Source organism: Myripristis murdjan, chromosome 3 (genome assembly GCF_902150065.1).
Source record: "Myripristis murdjan chromosome 3, fMyrMur1.1, whole genome shotgun sequence".
NCBI classification, from domain to species: Eukaryota; Metazoa; Chordata; class Actinopteri; order Holocentriformes; family Holocentridae; genus Myripristis; species Myripristis murdjan.
Genome location: NC_043982.1, coordinates 46,888,487 through 46,902,148, shown reverse-complemented (window position 1 = coordinate 46,902,148; position 13,662 = coordinate 46,888,487). Strand labels below are relative to the sequence as shown.

General features: G+C 51.9%; 1 protein-coding gene across 1 annotated transcript in view; it reads left to right on the top strand.

The window, feature by feature from the left end:
- otog (otogelin) overlaps positions 1 to 13,662 on the top strand; it is a 93,602-nt gene that overhangs the window by 53,745 nt on the left and 26,195 nt on the right. Inside the window, 11 exon segments of the mRNA XM_030048693.1 lie at positions 534 to 668; positions 2,339 to 2,485; positions 3,579 to 3,698; positions 4,929 to 5,045; positions 5,517 to 5,673; positions 6,446 to 6,472; positions 6,827 to 7,012; positions 9,465 to 9,743; positions 10,386 to 10,503; positions 10,655 to 10,734; positions 10,868 to 13,500. Of these exon segments, the coding sequence (XP_029904553.1) occupies positions 534 to 668; positions 2,339 to 2,485; positions 3,579 to 3,698; positions 4,929 to 5,045; positions 5,517 to 5,673; positions 6,446 to 6,472; positions 6,827 to 7,012; positions 9,465 to 9,743; positions 10,386 to 10,503; positions 10,655 to 10,734; positions 10,868 to 13,500 (3,999 nt within the window).

The following is a 13,662-nucleotide window of genomic DNA, read 5'->3' as shown; positions in this document are numbered from 1 at the left end:
CCTCAGTGGTCCCAGCAGAGTGTGTGTGTGTGTGTGTGTGTGTGTGTGTCCTCAGTGGTCCCAGCAGAGTGTGTGTGTGTGTGTGTGTGTGTGTCCTCAGTGGTCCCAGCAGAGTGTGTGTGTGTGTGTGTGTGTGTCCTCAGTGGTCCCAGCAGAGTGTGTGTGAGTGTGTGTGTGTCCTTAGTGGTCCCAGCAGAGTGTGTGTGTGAGTGTGTGTGTGTGTGTCCTCAGTGGTCCCAGCAGAGTGTGTGTGTGTGAGTATGTGTGTGTCCTCAGTGGTCCCAGCAGAGTGTGTGTGTGTGAGTGTGTGTGTGTCCTCAGTGGTCCCAGCAGAGTGTGTGTGTGTGTGAGTATGTGTGTGTCCTCAGTGGTCCCAGCAGAGTGTGTGTGTGTGAGTGTGTGTGTGTCCTCAGTGGTCCCAGCAGAGTGTGTGTGTGAGTGTGTGTGAGTGTGTGTGTGAGTGTGTGTGAGTGTGTGTGTGTGTGTGTGTGTGTCCTCAGTGGTCCCAGCAGAGTGTGTGTTCTCCCTCTCAGAGCAGTGCTGAGGTCATGCTGAGCGTCACAGCGGAGAACGTGGACTGTTTTGAGGGCGGAGTCATCTGCAGGAAGTCTCTGCTCATCAGCCTCGGCAGGTCCTTCCTTTCCTTCGACGACGACAGCGGGAAGCCGGTAAGAGTCCCGTGATGCTCGTGGTTACCATGGTTACCGGTAGCAAATCAGCAGCGGGCTCACAGAGCAGCTCCTCCCTCACCATGAGAGCACAGCGGCCCAGCTGTCAAATGTCAGCACAGGGTGTTCAAAGTGGGGCCCGGGGACCCCCAGGGGTCACTGAGGGGCTCCCACTGTGACAGTATTATAACAGTTTGTCAGAACTGTGACTAACAAGGACTGAACCCAATCACACGAGTCAGACGAGTTCAACTTAAGTTCTTTAATAAGGAAAAGTAACAACTTCATTCACAAAGTCTCTGATAACAAAAGTAGCAACAGAAAATCACTCTAAAGAGGAAATACTCCAAACTAAGGCGAGACAAAGTAGCAAAGAAACATGAAAACCTGACAATGGAAAAAACACAGCAAAGTATCAAAGGAAATACAAAACCTGATGTGACGTGGCCAAGACGTGACGTGAGGTGACTTGACTTGACATGACTTGACATGACTTGACTTGACTTGACTTGACATGACATGACGTGACGTGACGTGACGTGACGTGACGTGACGTGACGTGACGTGACGTGACGTGACGTGACGTGACGTGACGTGACGTGACGTGACGTGACGTGACATGACATGACATGACTTGACTTGACTTGACATGACTTACATGACTTGACGTGACTTGACGTGACTTGACATGACTTGACTTGACTTGACGTGACGTGACGTGACGTGACGTGACGTGACGTGACGTGACGTGACGTGACGTGACGTGACGTGACGTGACATGACTTGACTTGACTTGACATGACTTGACTTGACTTGACTTGACATGACTTGACTTGACTTGACATGACTTACATGACTTGACTTGACTTGACATGACTTGACATGACTTACATGACATGACTTGACTTGACTTGACTTGACTTGACATGACATGACATGACATGACTTGACTTGACTTGACTTGACTTGACTTGACTTGACTTGACTTGACTTGACATGACTTGACTTGACTTGACTTGACTTGACTTGACTTGACATGACTTGACTTGACTTGACTTGACTTGACTTGACTTGACTTGACTTGACTTGACATGACATGACATGACATGACTTGACTTGACTTGACTTGACTTGACTTGACTTGACTTGACTTGACATGACATGACAAAGCTGGATGAACTGGCCCAGGACAAAGGGAAACAGACTATACACACACACACACACACCAGGTAATGGGGAACAGGTGGAAACAATCAGGGCGGGGCAGACAATCAGACCAGAGGGAAACACACGAGGGGAGGGGAAGTGACCTGACACAAGAGGAGAGTGGGATTTCAAAATAAAACAGGAAGTCACGAGACAAGACACAAGAACAAAAGCTAACAAAACAAAACATAATTTCTATGATATGACACAATAATGGGCTGATCAGGCATAAAGAGATCTGAGCGGTGTTTGAAATGTGCCCCGGTGGTGACGAGCTGACAGAGACGCTCTGAGCGTCAGCAGGAATCAGACCTGCCCTCGCTTTCAGCAGCCTCTTCACTTCAGAAGGGGTTTGGGAAATGTTTTGTTATCTGACGGACCTGAAGGACCAGGCTCAGGTCCTTCAGGTCCCCACCTGAGGACGTCTGAGGGTCTCCATGTAACCTGAGTGCTGTGTGATGCAGAACCCGTCCAGTGTGCTGGACAGGAGGCAGAGGATGCTGCTCTGGCCCGCGGGACTCTTCACCGTCGTCCACTTCCCCGACGACGACGTCACCATCCTCTGGGACCGCAAGACCACCGTCCACATCCAGGTCGGACCCCGCTGGCAGGTAGGAGACGCCACACCGCGTCCAGCTGATGCTCCAACCCAGTCAGAGCTTCACAGCAGGGAAGTGTCTCAGATAAAGGTGGGATCGACTGATATTGATATTTCAGGGCTCATACTGATATTGAGCCCAGTAACATTCCATGTTACTGGGAGGTTCGGACCCATTGGACCCTCCATTATAAATGAATGGGAGACACGTGGAGTTTGTGTTGAGATGTTTCAGATGTTTCAGGCCTTTCTGAGTCTGCTGAGACACATTTCTCCCCGTCCATACCTTCATACTAAAACATTCTTACATATTCCCATAACCAAGCTTTACCATATTCACATTCATCACTGCTGGAAACGGCATGATCGTAACTGACAGTCAGACTGTGACCAGAACCAAACCAGGTGGAGAAATCCCCCTGTTCCATTAGATCAGATGGTCAGTCCGCTCCTCCAAACTCTTATAGATATAGATACATATGTGTGGTAAATATGTATGTGGTAAATTACAGCGTCACACCTTCCGGTGTCAGAGACGCCAGCACACACCTGGCTTCAATTAACAAATGTCTAATTCATGTTATCATATTAATTTAAAAGCATTTAAAGCCGATGAAACTTTATTTAAACTGAGAGCAGCTCAGTCACTTTCTGTCTTTCTGTCAAAATAAATGAAACATAAATCCACTGGAAACTGGAACCAGATTGCCAGAGACGAGGCTCCGCCCACTCGCTGCTGTCCCGCTGCCTGTCAGATGGAGGGGCAGAGCCTGACTGGTTTCCATATCGACCATCATGTCAGTAGTAATTACAAAAGTGATCACTGAAAAATTCTGAATATTGGCCCTGATAATCATTCAGGAGCAACAATCAGTCGATCCCTGATGTATCATGTTGATGCGGTCATGTTATTGATTATTGATTATTGATGCCCCGCCTGCTGGCAGTGAACCAGGTGCTGACAGTGTCACATTAAGACCACATTTCCCATCAGCCCCGGCACTTCCTGCTTGCCCTCTTCCTGTTCTGTCCAGATTTCCTGACTCTTTGAAACGTGTGTGCGTGTGTGTGTGTGTGTGTGTGTGTGTGTGTGTGTGTGTGCTCAGGGGAAGCTCAGCGGCCTGTGTGGGAACTTTGACCTGAAGACGGTGAATGAGATGCGAACGCCGGACAACATCGACTCCCCGACGCCGCAGGAGTTTGGGAACAGCTGGACTGCGACCGAGGCAAGTGGCACCTGATCGATTAACCTTCACTGAAGCAGGTGAGGCTGCAGGGACGCTCAGGTGTGACCTGGCAGCTCACACATCCAACTCAGACCAAACCAGCAGCAGCATGGACCCGAGGCCGTGTCTGCCTCTGAGTCCTCGCCGAGGGCTTGGTGCTTTGGCAGCAGGACCTGGACACCCCTCGCCTCGTACCTGAGGTCGGCACCGTTTGTTTGGGTCGGGGAGAAGGCGATAGCCCTGACCCTGGTGCCACCAAAAATTCAAAGCTGGCTTGGCTTTACAGGAACGCTCCAACGCTTTGGCCAAAGTCCCCTGAGACAGCCCTCAGACCAGATGTTGGACACCATTTTCACCTCTGTGCTCCTGTGGTTCACTTCACTTCCTGTTAGCTTAGCATGATGACATGTTTGTTTATTTGTTTTTTTTTAAACTGCAGTGGTTTGAGGAGAAGGCAGATGGTGGCGCTGTAACCTTCAGTCTGACTCAGTGACCTTCACTCCGCTGAAGGTCGAGGACGATCCATCGCCAACTGACTTCTCCTCAAACCTCAAACCTCAAACCTCAAACCTCAAACCTCAAACGTCACACGTCTCTGCTGTGGTTTTTAAATTCCAAGACGTGCATCAAGGATCAGTCAAGTTTCAAATCAAAGACCGGGAAAAAAAACCCACTGCTGCAACTGGTTCACCTTTAGTGTTAAAGCTCCGCCCAGTTCCTCCTCTCAGCAGCACTGTTGTGTTTTCAGGACTTTTTCACACTGAAACGCTCCCTCCTCCTCCTCCTCCTCCTCCTCCTCCTCCAGAGAAAATAGTCCCTAAGTGGGGAAACGTTTTGCTTTCCACAGTCGATCATCAGCTGTGTGGTTTCTGAGTTTATGAAGTGAAGCGGCTGCTTCAACCACAAACTCACAGTCTGACTGTGTGATGAAATCTTTATTGATAAACGGTTTGTTGATGTGGAAAACCTTCAGAATCACTGGGATGGAGTTTCACAGTAGAAACAAGTCTGATTTTAAAAGTGAAAACAACTTCCTGCTCAGTTTGGTTTAAAGGAGGAGGAAGGCTGTGTCTGCTTCCTGTCTGCCAGCTCAGAAAGTTTCTGTTTTGTTTTTGTTGTGTCTGTGAATCCATTCAGTGACGTCTCAGTCAGTCATGTGATAAGGTAGATTTGGTTCCATATGTCTGTGTGTGTGTGTGTGTGTGTGTGTGTGTGTGTGTGTGTGTGCAGTGTGTGAACAGCCCGGACATCAGACACCCCTGCACCCTCAGTCCTCTCAGGGAACCCTTCGCCAAGCGGCAGTGTGGCGTCCTGCTCAGCGAGGTCTTCCAGGCCTGCCACCCAGTGGTGAGTGACGGCATTACCGCCAGCCTCCCGGCCAATCAGAGCACACACCAAATCACAGAGCATATCACATCTCTTTAAGACGTTTCTCAGTCATTTGAGGTGAAAACGTGAGCGAGCAGTGTGGATGTGATGTCAGCCTCGTGTCTTTGTGTTTCTGGATCTTTGATGGACAAACATCAAATCCAGCAAGACGACTGGACTCATCATCACACACACACTCAGCACGGCCAAAGAAAAGAGTGGCCACCTACAGAAAAATGCAGAACGCACACACACACTACCACACACACACACACACACACACACACACACACAAATAGCTATTAAATGTTTTAATTTATTAAACAAAAACATGGAGCTCAGTTAAAATGAAGAACTGAAGTCGACTTTTCCAGCGATGTTCTGAGCGTCTGTCCGACATGGCGTCAGTTTGTGTGTGTGTGTGTGTGTGTGTGTGTGTGTTTCCTCCAGGTGGACGTCACCTGGTTCTACATGAACTGCCTGGCCGACACGTGTGGCTGCAACCGCGGCGGCGACTGTGAGTGTTTCTGCAGCAGCGTGGCGGCGTACGCTCAGCGCTGCTGCCACCAGGGCGTGTCTGTCGACTGGCGCTCGCCCTCCCTCTGCCGTGAGTCCAAACCCCCCCGACCTGCCCCGACACCCCCGACCTGCCCCGACACCCCTGACCTGCCCCGCACCCCCGACCTGCCCCGCACCCCCGACCTGCCCCGACCTGCCCGACACCCCCGACCTGCCCCGCACCCCCGACCTGCCCCGACCTGCCCGACACCCCCGACCTGCCCGACACCCCCGACCTGCCCCGACACCCCCGACCTGCCCCGACCCCCCGACCTGCCCTGACACCCCCGACCTGCCCTGACACCCCCGACCTGCCCCGCACCCCCGACCTGCCCCGACCTGCCCGACACCCCCGACCTGCCCCGCACCCCCGACCTGCCCCGACCTGCCCGACACCCCCGACCTGCCCGACACCCCCGACCTGCCCCGACACCCCCGACCTGCCCCGACACCCCCGACCTGCCCCGACCCCCCGACCTGCCCTGACACCCCCGACCTGCCCCGACACCCCCGACCTGCCCTGACACCCCCGACCTGCCCCGACCCCCCGACCTGCCCTGACACCCCCGACCCCCCCGACCTGCCCTGACACCCCCGACCTGCCCCGACCCCCCGACCTGCCCCGCACCCCCGACCTGCCCCGACACCCCCGACCTGCCCAGACACCCCCGACCTGCCCCGACACCCCCGACCTGCCCCGACACCCCCAACCTGCCCCGACACCCCCGTTGTTGTTGCTGTTGTTGTTGTTGCTGTTGTTGTTGTTGTTGTTGTTGTTGTTGCTGTTGTTTGTGTTGTAACTGTGTTTCTTCTCTCTGCAGCGTACGACTGTGAATACTACAACAAAGGTAGGCGCTCTGTGTTTTTCTTTTTATTCATCGGTTACAGTCCATGGACTTGAGGCTCTTCTAGTGAAATGAGGAAGAGTTTAAATCTCTAAATAAATAATAATAAATAAATCATAAATAAATAATTTTTGATGTCTGGCTTTGTGATCCCTGTCTAACCTTTTTTTTTTTTTTTAATCGTGATTGAAAAAACAACATAATGGCATACAAAGAATATGACTTTAAATGAACAAGTTAAATAATAATAATGATAATTCAAAACAACGTGGGATAAATAAAGGTTGCTCTTTAGAGTTCAGTGTGTATGAATCAGTGTGTGTGTGTGTGTGTGTGTGTGTGTGTGTGTGTGTGCAGTTCTGGGTAAAGGGCCTTTCAGGCTGCAGTCCTACAGGGAGCGGGCGGCTCAGCTGGTGGCCCGACGCTCCAGTGGCTCCGTTTTCCTGCAGCGCGGTGATGTCAGCGGTGGCGGTGATGGCGATGGCGGCGGCGTGCTCTGCCAGTTCATGATGACACCAGGCCTCAGCAGATCCCGGCCGCACGGTGAGATCCAATCAGATCCAAGTAGGACTCACTTCTGCAACATAACTTACTGGTGTTCAACGTGGGTCAGGTGTCAAAGGGTTAATCCTCCAGACAAAAACCAGTAGCAGTGATTATTGATGATTGTAACATGATGTTTGAATTGATTTGACAAGTCATGACACCTGGACAGTTCCAGAATGAACACAAACTAAAACATCTGTATGGTCAGGTGCAGCAGGTGCAGCAGGTGTGTCAGGTGTGTGGTCAGGTGTGTCAGGTGTGTCAGGTGTATGGTCAGGTGTATTTTATTTATTTTTATTTTTATTCAATTTATAAAGGACAGTGTGCACTTTCATTAGCTATTCAAGGAATAAAAAGATGAGTGCACCAGATTTAGCAAGAAAGCTAATTTCCATCCGTAGTCCTTACAAATAACATTAAAACAATCAACACAGTAAAACAAACATTAAAATAATCAACACAGTAAAACAAACATTAAAACGATTAACACAGTAAAACAAACATTAAAACAAATAGACCTGCACCTATCACATACCAATACACACAACATAAACACTACAGGCAGGCCATACAAACAGGTGTACGGTCAGGTGTGTCAGGTGTGTCAGGTGTATGGTCAGGTGTATGGTCAGGTGTGTCAGGTGTATGGTCAGGTGTATGGTCAGGTGTGTCAGGTGTGTCAGGTGTGTCAGGTGTATGGTCAGGTGTATGGTCAGGTGTGTCAGGTGTATGGTCAGGTGTATGGTCAGGTGTGTCAGGTGTATGGTCAGGTGTATGGTCAGGTGTGTCAGGTGTATGGTCAGGTGTATGGTCAGGTGTGTCAGGTGTATGGTCAGGTGTATGGTCAGGTGTATGGTCAGGTGTGTCAGGTGTGTCAGGTGTATGGTCAGGTGTGTCAGGTGTGTCAGGTGTATGGTCAGGTGTATGGTCAGGTGTGTCAGGTGTGTCAGGTGTATGGTCAGGTGTGTCAGGTGTATGGTCAGGTGTATGGTCAGGTGTGTCAGGTGTGTCAGGTGTATGGTCAGGTGTATGGTCAGGTGTGTCAGGTGTATGGTCAGGTGTATGGTCAGGTGTGTCAGGGGTATGGTCAGGTGTGTCAGGTGTTTCAAGTGTGTCAGGTGTATGGTCAGGTGTGTCAGGTGTATGGTCAGGTGTTTCAGGTGTGTCAGGTGTATGGTCAGGTGTATGGTCAGGTGTGTCAGGGGTATGGTCAGGTGTGTCAGGTGTTTCAGGTGTGTCAGGTGTATGGTCAGGTGTGTCAGGTGTATGGTCAGGTGTGTCAGGTGTTTCAGGTGTGTCAGGTGTATGGTCAGGTGTATGGTCAGGTGTGTCAGGTGTATGGTCAGGTGTGTCAGGTGTGTCAGGTGTATGGTCAGGTGTGTCAGGTGTATGGTCAGGTGTGTCAGGTGTGTCAGGTGTATGGTCAGGTGTGTCAGGTGTATGGTCAGGTGTGTCAGGTGTGTCATGTGTGTCAGGTGTGTCAGGTGTGTCAGGTGTGTCAGGTGTGTCAGGTGTGTCAGGTGTATGGTCAGGTGTGTCAGGTGTATGGTCAGGTGTATGGTCAGGTGTGTCAGGTGTGTCAGGTGTGTCAGGTGTATAGTCATGTGTGTCAGGTGTGTCAGGTGTGTCAGGTGTATAGTCATGTGTGTCAGGTGTGTCAGGTGTGCCAGGTGTGTGGTCTAAGACCTGAGGCTCCTGACTGTCTTATTCCAGTTGGTGTTAACATTTATTTTCTGACTTTCAGCAGCAGACACAACATGTCTTCACTGTTCTCAGGAGAACGTGACACACTTTACTGCCCAATACGTGCTGTCACCATAGCAACCAACCCCAAATGCCATTTTATTCTGTAGCAGTTGACCTGAGCAAACAGTTCCAGGTCTGTTCCACTCTGTTTAGGTTCTGTGGTCTAATCTGAGGCCAGCTGCTTCTGCTCTTCTTGTGTGTCTGTGTCTGTGTGAATCTGTGAGACAGCAGATGGTGCAGCGTGACTCCAGCGGCAGGCGGGTCAGGGATCACATTGCCAAATGCTAATATGGCAACCTGAGCTGCACCATGCGGCGGCGAGCCGAGCCCGGACTCGTCTCTGTTCAGAGCAGACTCGCTATCTGGCTCCAACTTTATTTCAGAATCACAAAGAAACATCTCCAGTTTGTGTCATAAAATATGAATGAAGTTCTGCTGTGTAGAGAAAACAGAGGGAAAGTCGGTCTGTACTGCAGTGTGCAGGCATGTGATCAGATCAGATCAGATCAGATCAGATCAGATCAGTCAGCACACTGAGACTGACAGCTTCTAAAGGTGAAAACAGCTCAGCTCGGTGAAGATGGAGGAACGTGTGGCAGGAAGCTCTGGTTTTTTCTTTTCTTTGGTTTTTACTGGATGATGGAGGATCGGATCAGTTGTCTATCTGCTTTCATTCTGATGATCCTTTTCTTTTCTCGCTCAGACACGTCACGGGTTTCCTTCGAGGCGGCCGACAGACCAAACTACTTCCTGTTTGTGGGCGCTGCAGGGCAGCTGCGGCTGGCCAAGTGGCAGGAGAGCGAGGCATTCTGGGACGGAGCCACCTTCATCCTGCACAGGGACACCTGGATCCCCGGCTACGACTCGCTGGAGTCGCACGCCAAGCCGGGCTTCTTCCTGCACGCCACGCCACCGCGGCTGCTCCTGCTGAAGTACAGACACACCAACAGCTTCCGCAAGGCCACGCTGTTCAGACTGACAGGTCAGCCACGCCAGCAGAGCCTCAGGGGCCCCAGGGGGTCTGCCTGGGGGCCCTGGGGGTCCATCAGGGGCCCTCAGCAACATGAACAGTTTAAATGCCTTTGAAAGGCATCTGACACAAGAAATCTGATCCAGCATCACTGATCTGACCATTAAGTATTTTATCATTTTAGTCATCGTGAAAACAATATTGCTAACTTACTCATGGCCTTTTCCCATTTTTTTTAGTCAAGTGAATTTTCTGGGGAAAAGGTAAAATCAGCAAATTATCAAAAACAAAAAACAAAAACACTGGAACATCAGTAAAAAAAATTGAAAAAACATTAAAATGAGCCAGAAATACTTTTAAAAATTGCAAGAAAACTAGACTTGTAATAATTAAAATGTGTTTAACCTTCAGATCAGTGATGCTCCACCACCATCTCCTGATACAGCAGATGGATTTATGATGATTGATGATAGCCCAATATTACTGATTGGTGTTCATTAAACAGATGCAGGAGGATCCATTTGAGAGTGCTCTAAGATTCCTGCATGAGGCCAGAGCTCCTGCCACCAGATCCAAACTGAGACCACGAGCATCTTGACATTGTGTGTGTGTGTGACATGCTGGTTATGTGTCTGTGTGTGTGTGTGGTGTCAGGCATTGGGCCAGACGTCCCGCCGGCTCCTCGCTGCCAGTGGAGGTACGACTCCTGCATCAGCCCCTGCTTCAAAACCTGCAGTGACCCGACGGCCAACTCCTGCGTCAACATCCCACGGTGGGCACGTGCGCACACACACACACACACACACACACACGCACGCACACACACACACACACACACACACACACACACACACACACACACACACACACACACACACACACACACCAGCTGCAGGTTCTCACAGGTGTGTTGTTGTCTGCAGGGTGGAGGGCTGCCTGCCGGTCTGCCCCGCCCACATGGTCCTGGACGAGGTCACCCAGAGGTGCGTCTACGTGGAGGACTGTGAGTATCTGACTGGAAATGGGTTCTGTGTGTGTGTGTGTGTGTGTGTGTGTGTGTGTGTGTGTGTGTGTGTGTGCGTGCGTGTCACTCTTTTGTCTCTGTCTATCTAACTATTTTTACTCTTTGGCTTCAGGCATTAAGCCCGCCATTGCAGTGGAAGCTGTATCACCATCCAGTATCGCACCGACATCTGCAGCTGTGACTTTGGCAACCAGCACCAGCGTCAGCCTCGCCACCCACTCCCCCACCGCCGCCACCCCGCCTCCACACACAGCTCCCACCACTCCGCCCACTGTCGGCACACAGACAACCGTGTCTGAGACTCCGGCAGAGCTGACCCAGTCAGTCGCCACTTCCTCCCCCAGCACATCAGCACCCCCTGCTGCCAGTCCAGCAGTGGCAGAGCCGCTGACCACTGCCAGAGTGACTACAGCTCCGCCCATCGGCGTAACGGGTACGACCACGTGGACCAGCAGGACACCAAGCACCACCACTGGTCCCAGCACATTCAGGACGAGCACCACTCCCGTCTCCATCACTGCCTTGTACTGGCTCACCTCTGCCGGCAGGCCCAGCACGGAGCCTCACCCCACCACAACGTCCATCACTGAGCAGACGTCCAGCACTGCGCCACCAACCACAACCTCCGTTGAGGGGCCGACCACCATCAGCGCCCTGCCTCCCGTCCCGCTGACAACGACCATGGCGACCACAGAGGCTACAACACACTCAGCAGCAGTCACTCCGATTGTCACCGTGTCCAGTGCTCGTCCAACTCATCCAGAGAGTCCTGTCACTACAGACAGGACAACATTGCCCAGAACGACGACTGCCGCACACACCGACACTGCGGCGACGGTGGACAGAACTCCGCCAACGACAACAACATCAGTCCCTCCTGGTTTACCAAGCACGGTGGCCACCACCTTTTCCCCCGGCCCGCCTTTGCCTCCCACTGAAACAGGAACCGTCTCTTTGCCAACTGTCACTTCAGCCCGAACCACAGAATCAGTCACACCGGTTGCTCCTTTCACCACACGCAAAACTACGATGCGCACAAGGCCGAGGACAACAGCACCACTGGTCTCCATGGTCACCACAGAGAAAACACTGCACACCCCTCCTACTGAGCTGGTGACTTCCACAACACCTGTACCTGAGTTTCCGCCATCAACTCCAGTCCATGTTGCACCAACCACACCTGTTCCTACCTCTCCTGAATCAGTAACAACAAAGAAAGTGACTGCTCCGGTGCCTGCTGTCTCTGAAACACCTGGAGCTACCACAACAAGGATGTCGCCGCCGTCGAAGATTACAGATGCTACATCTGAGCCCTCCACAGCATACACTGACAGAACTTCCTGGTCTGCTGCCCCAACGCCTAGAACCACAAAGACCTCAACTACAGCCCCTGCAGAGGTTCCAGAAACATCCACCACCTCCATAGGACCTCCACCTACAACAAGACCAACTGTATCACCGCTGTCGCCTGCTGAAACAACCACCATCCTGCTGTCACCCATCACTGAGAGCTCCACTGTCAGCCCGTCTACCACGAAAACATCCAAGCCATGGCGTCCTCCCCATCGGGAAACAACATCTACCCTGATCTTTACCACCAAAAACATCACCGCACCTGAGGTCACCTCCAAACCAGACGTCCCACCGATCATCTCCACCACCAGCACTCCGGTTCCTCACATTCCAGTAACAACACAGCCAGTTGGCACAACCACAGCAACTTCTGCTGCCACAACCACTGCCACCACCAAAACTACAGCTCTCCCAGAGATTTTAACCTCAGAAGTTACAACCAGAAGACCAGTTACAGCGGCACCTGAAACACCTCGCACCACAGCTCCTACCAAGACTCCGCCTGACGTCACTACCACGATGCTACGACCCGTCACCCTGCAACCTGTCACCCGTACAACGCCTCCAGTGACGAGCAGAGTCGAAGTGTCCACAAGCGCTACAACACCTGCACCTCCTTCTTGGTCACCACCTCGCCCAACTACCTCGACCGCGGCTCCGAGACCAACGACCTTCCCAGAAAGAGTCACCACCCGTGTGGTGTCCACTGCCAGAGCCACTCCCACTGCCACAACCAGAACGACAAGAACAACAACACTCAGAACGACCTCCAGGGCTCCTGTGACAACAAGGGTGACTCCAAGAATCACCACGACTGAGAGGCCAACTGTAAGGCCAAGCACTGCAAAGGTTACCATAGTAACAAGGCCTCCAACGGCAACCACTAGATCAACTCCTCCGGGCCCACCAACCATCACACCTAGCCCAGGCACGACGACCGTGTCAGGGGTCCCGTCTACAACCATGGTGACATCCACCAAGCGCGTCACTACGGCGAGCACCACTGAGCGAGTCCACATCACCACGCCGTTACCCAGTGTGACCAGCACAACTGCCACCGTCACAGTTCCTGTTCCTACTCTGTCTACTGTTACAGCATCTACCTCCATCCCCACAACGTCTGAGAAAATCCTAACTACGAAGGAGATTAAAACTTCCCCCTCCACACCCAGAACGCTACCACCCACCCGGGCAACCAGCACTGCTCCTCCTGCGACCCCTGTCTCAACGGCAACGCCGGCTCGACCCACTGAGCCAGAGCGAGTGGATCACACCAGTCCGGAGCCGACACCATCTCCCTCACCTGAACTTCCGTACACTCCGGTGGAAACCACCAGGCCCGCTGCGGAGGTCACAACATCGCTGGCGATACCTCCTGCCAGGATTTGCACTGTGGGTTCACTCCTCTCTCTTGTTATTTTAACACGCCACTGTTGTCGGGTGAAAACTTTGTATCTCCAAGATGTTTGCAGAACTGGAACATCTGTGGTTTCACGTTAGCCACTAAACAACATTATAGATAACAGCCACACCTTCTGAACATGAACACACTAC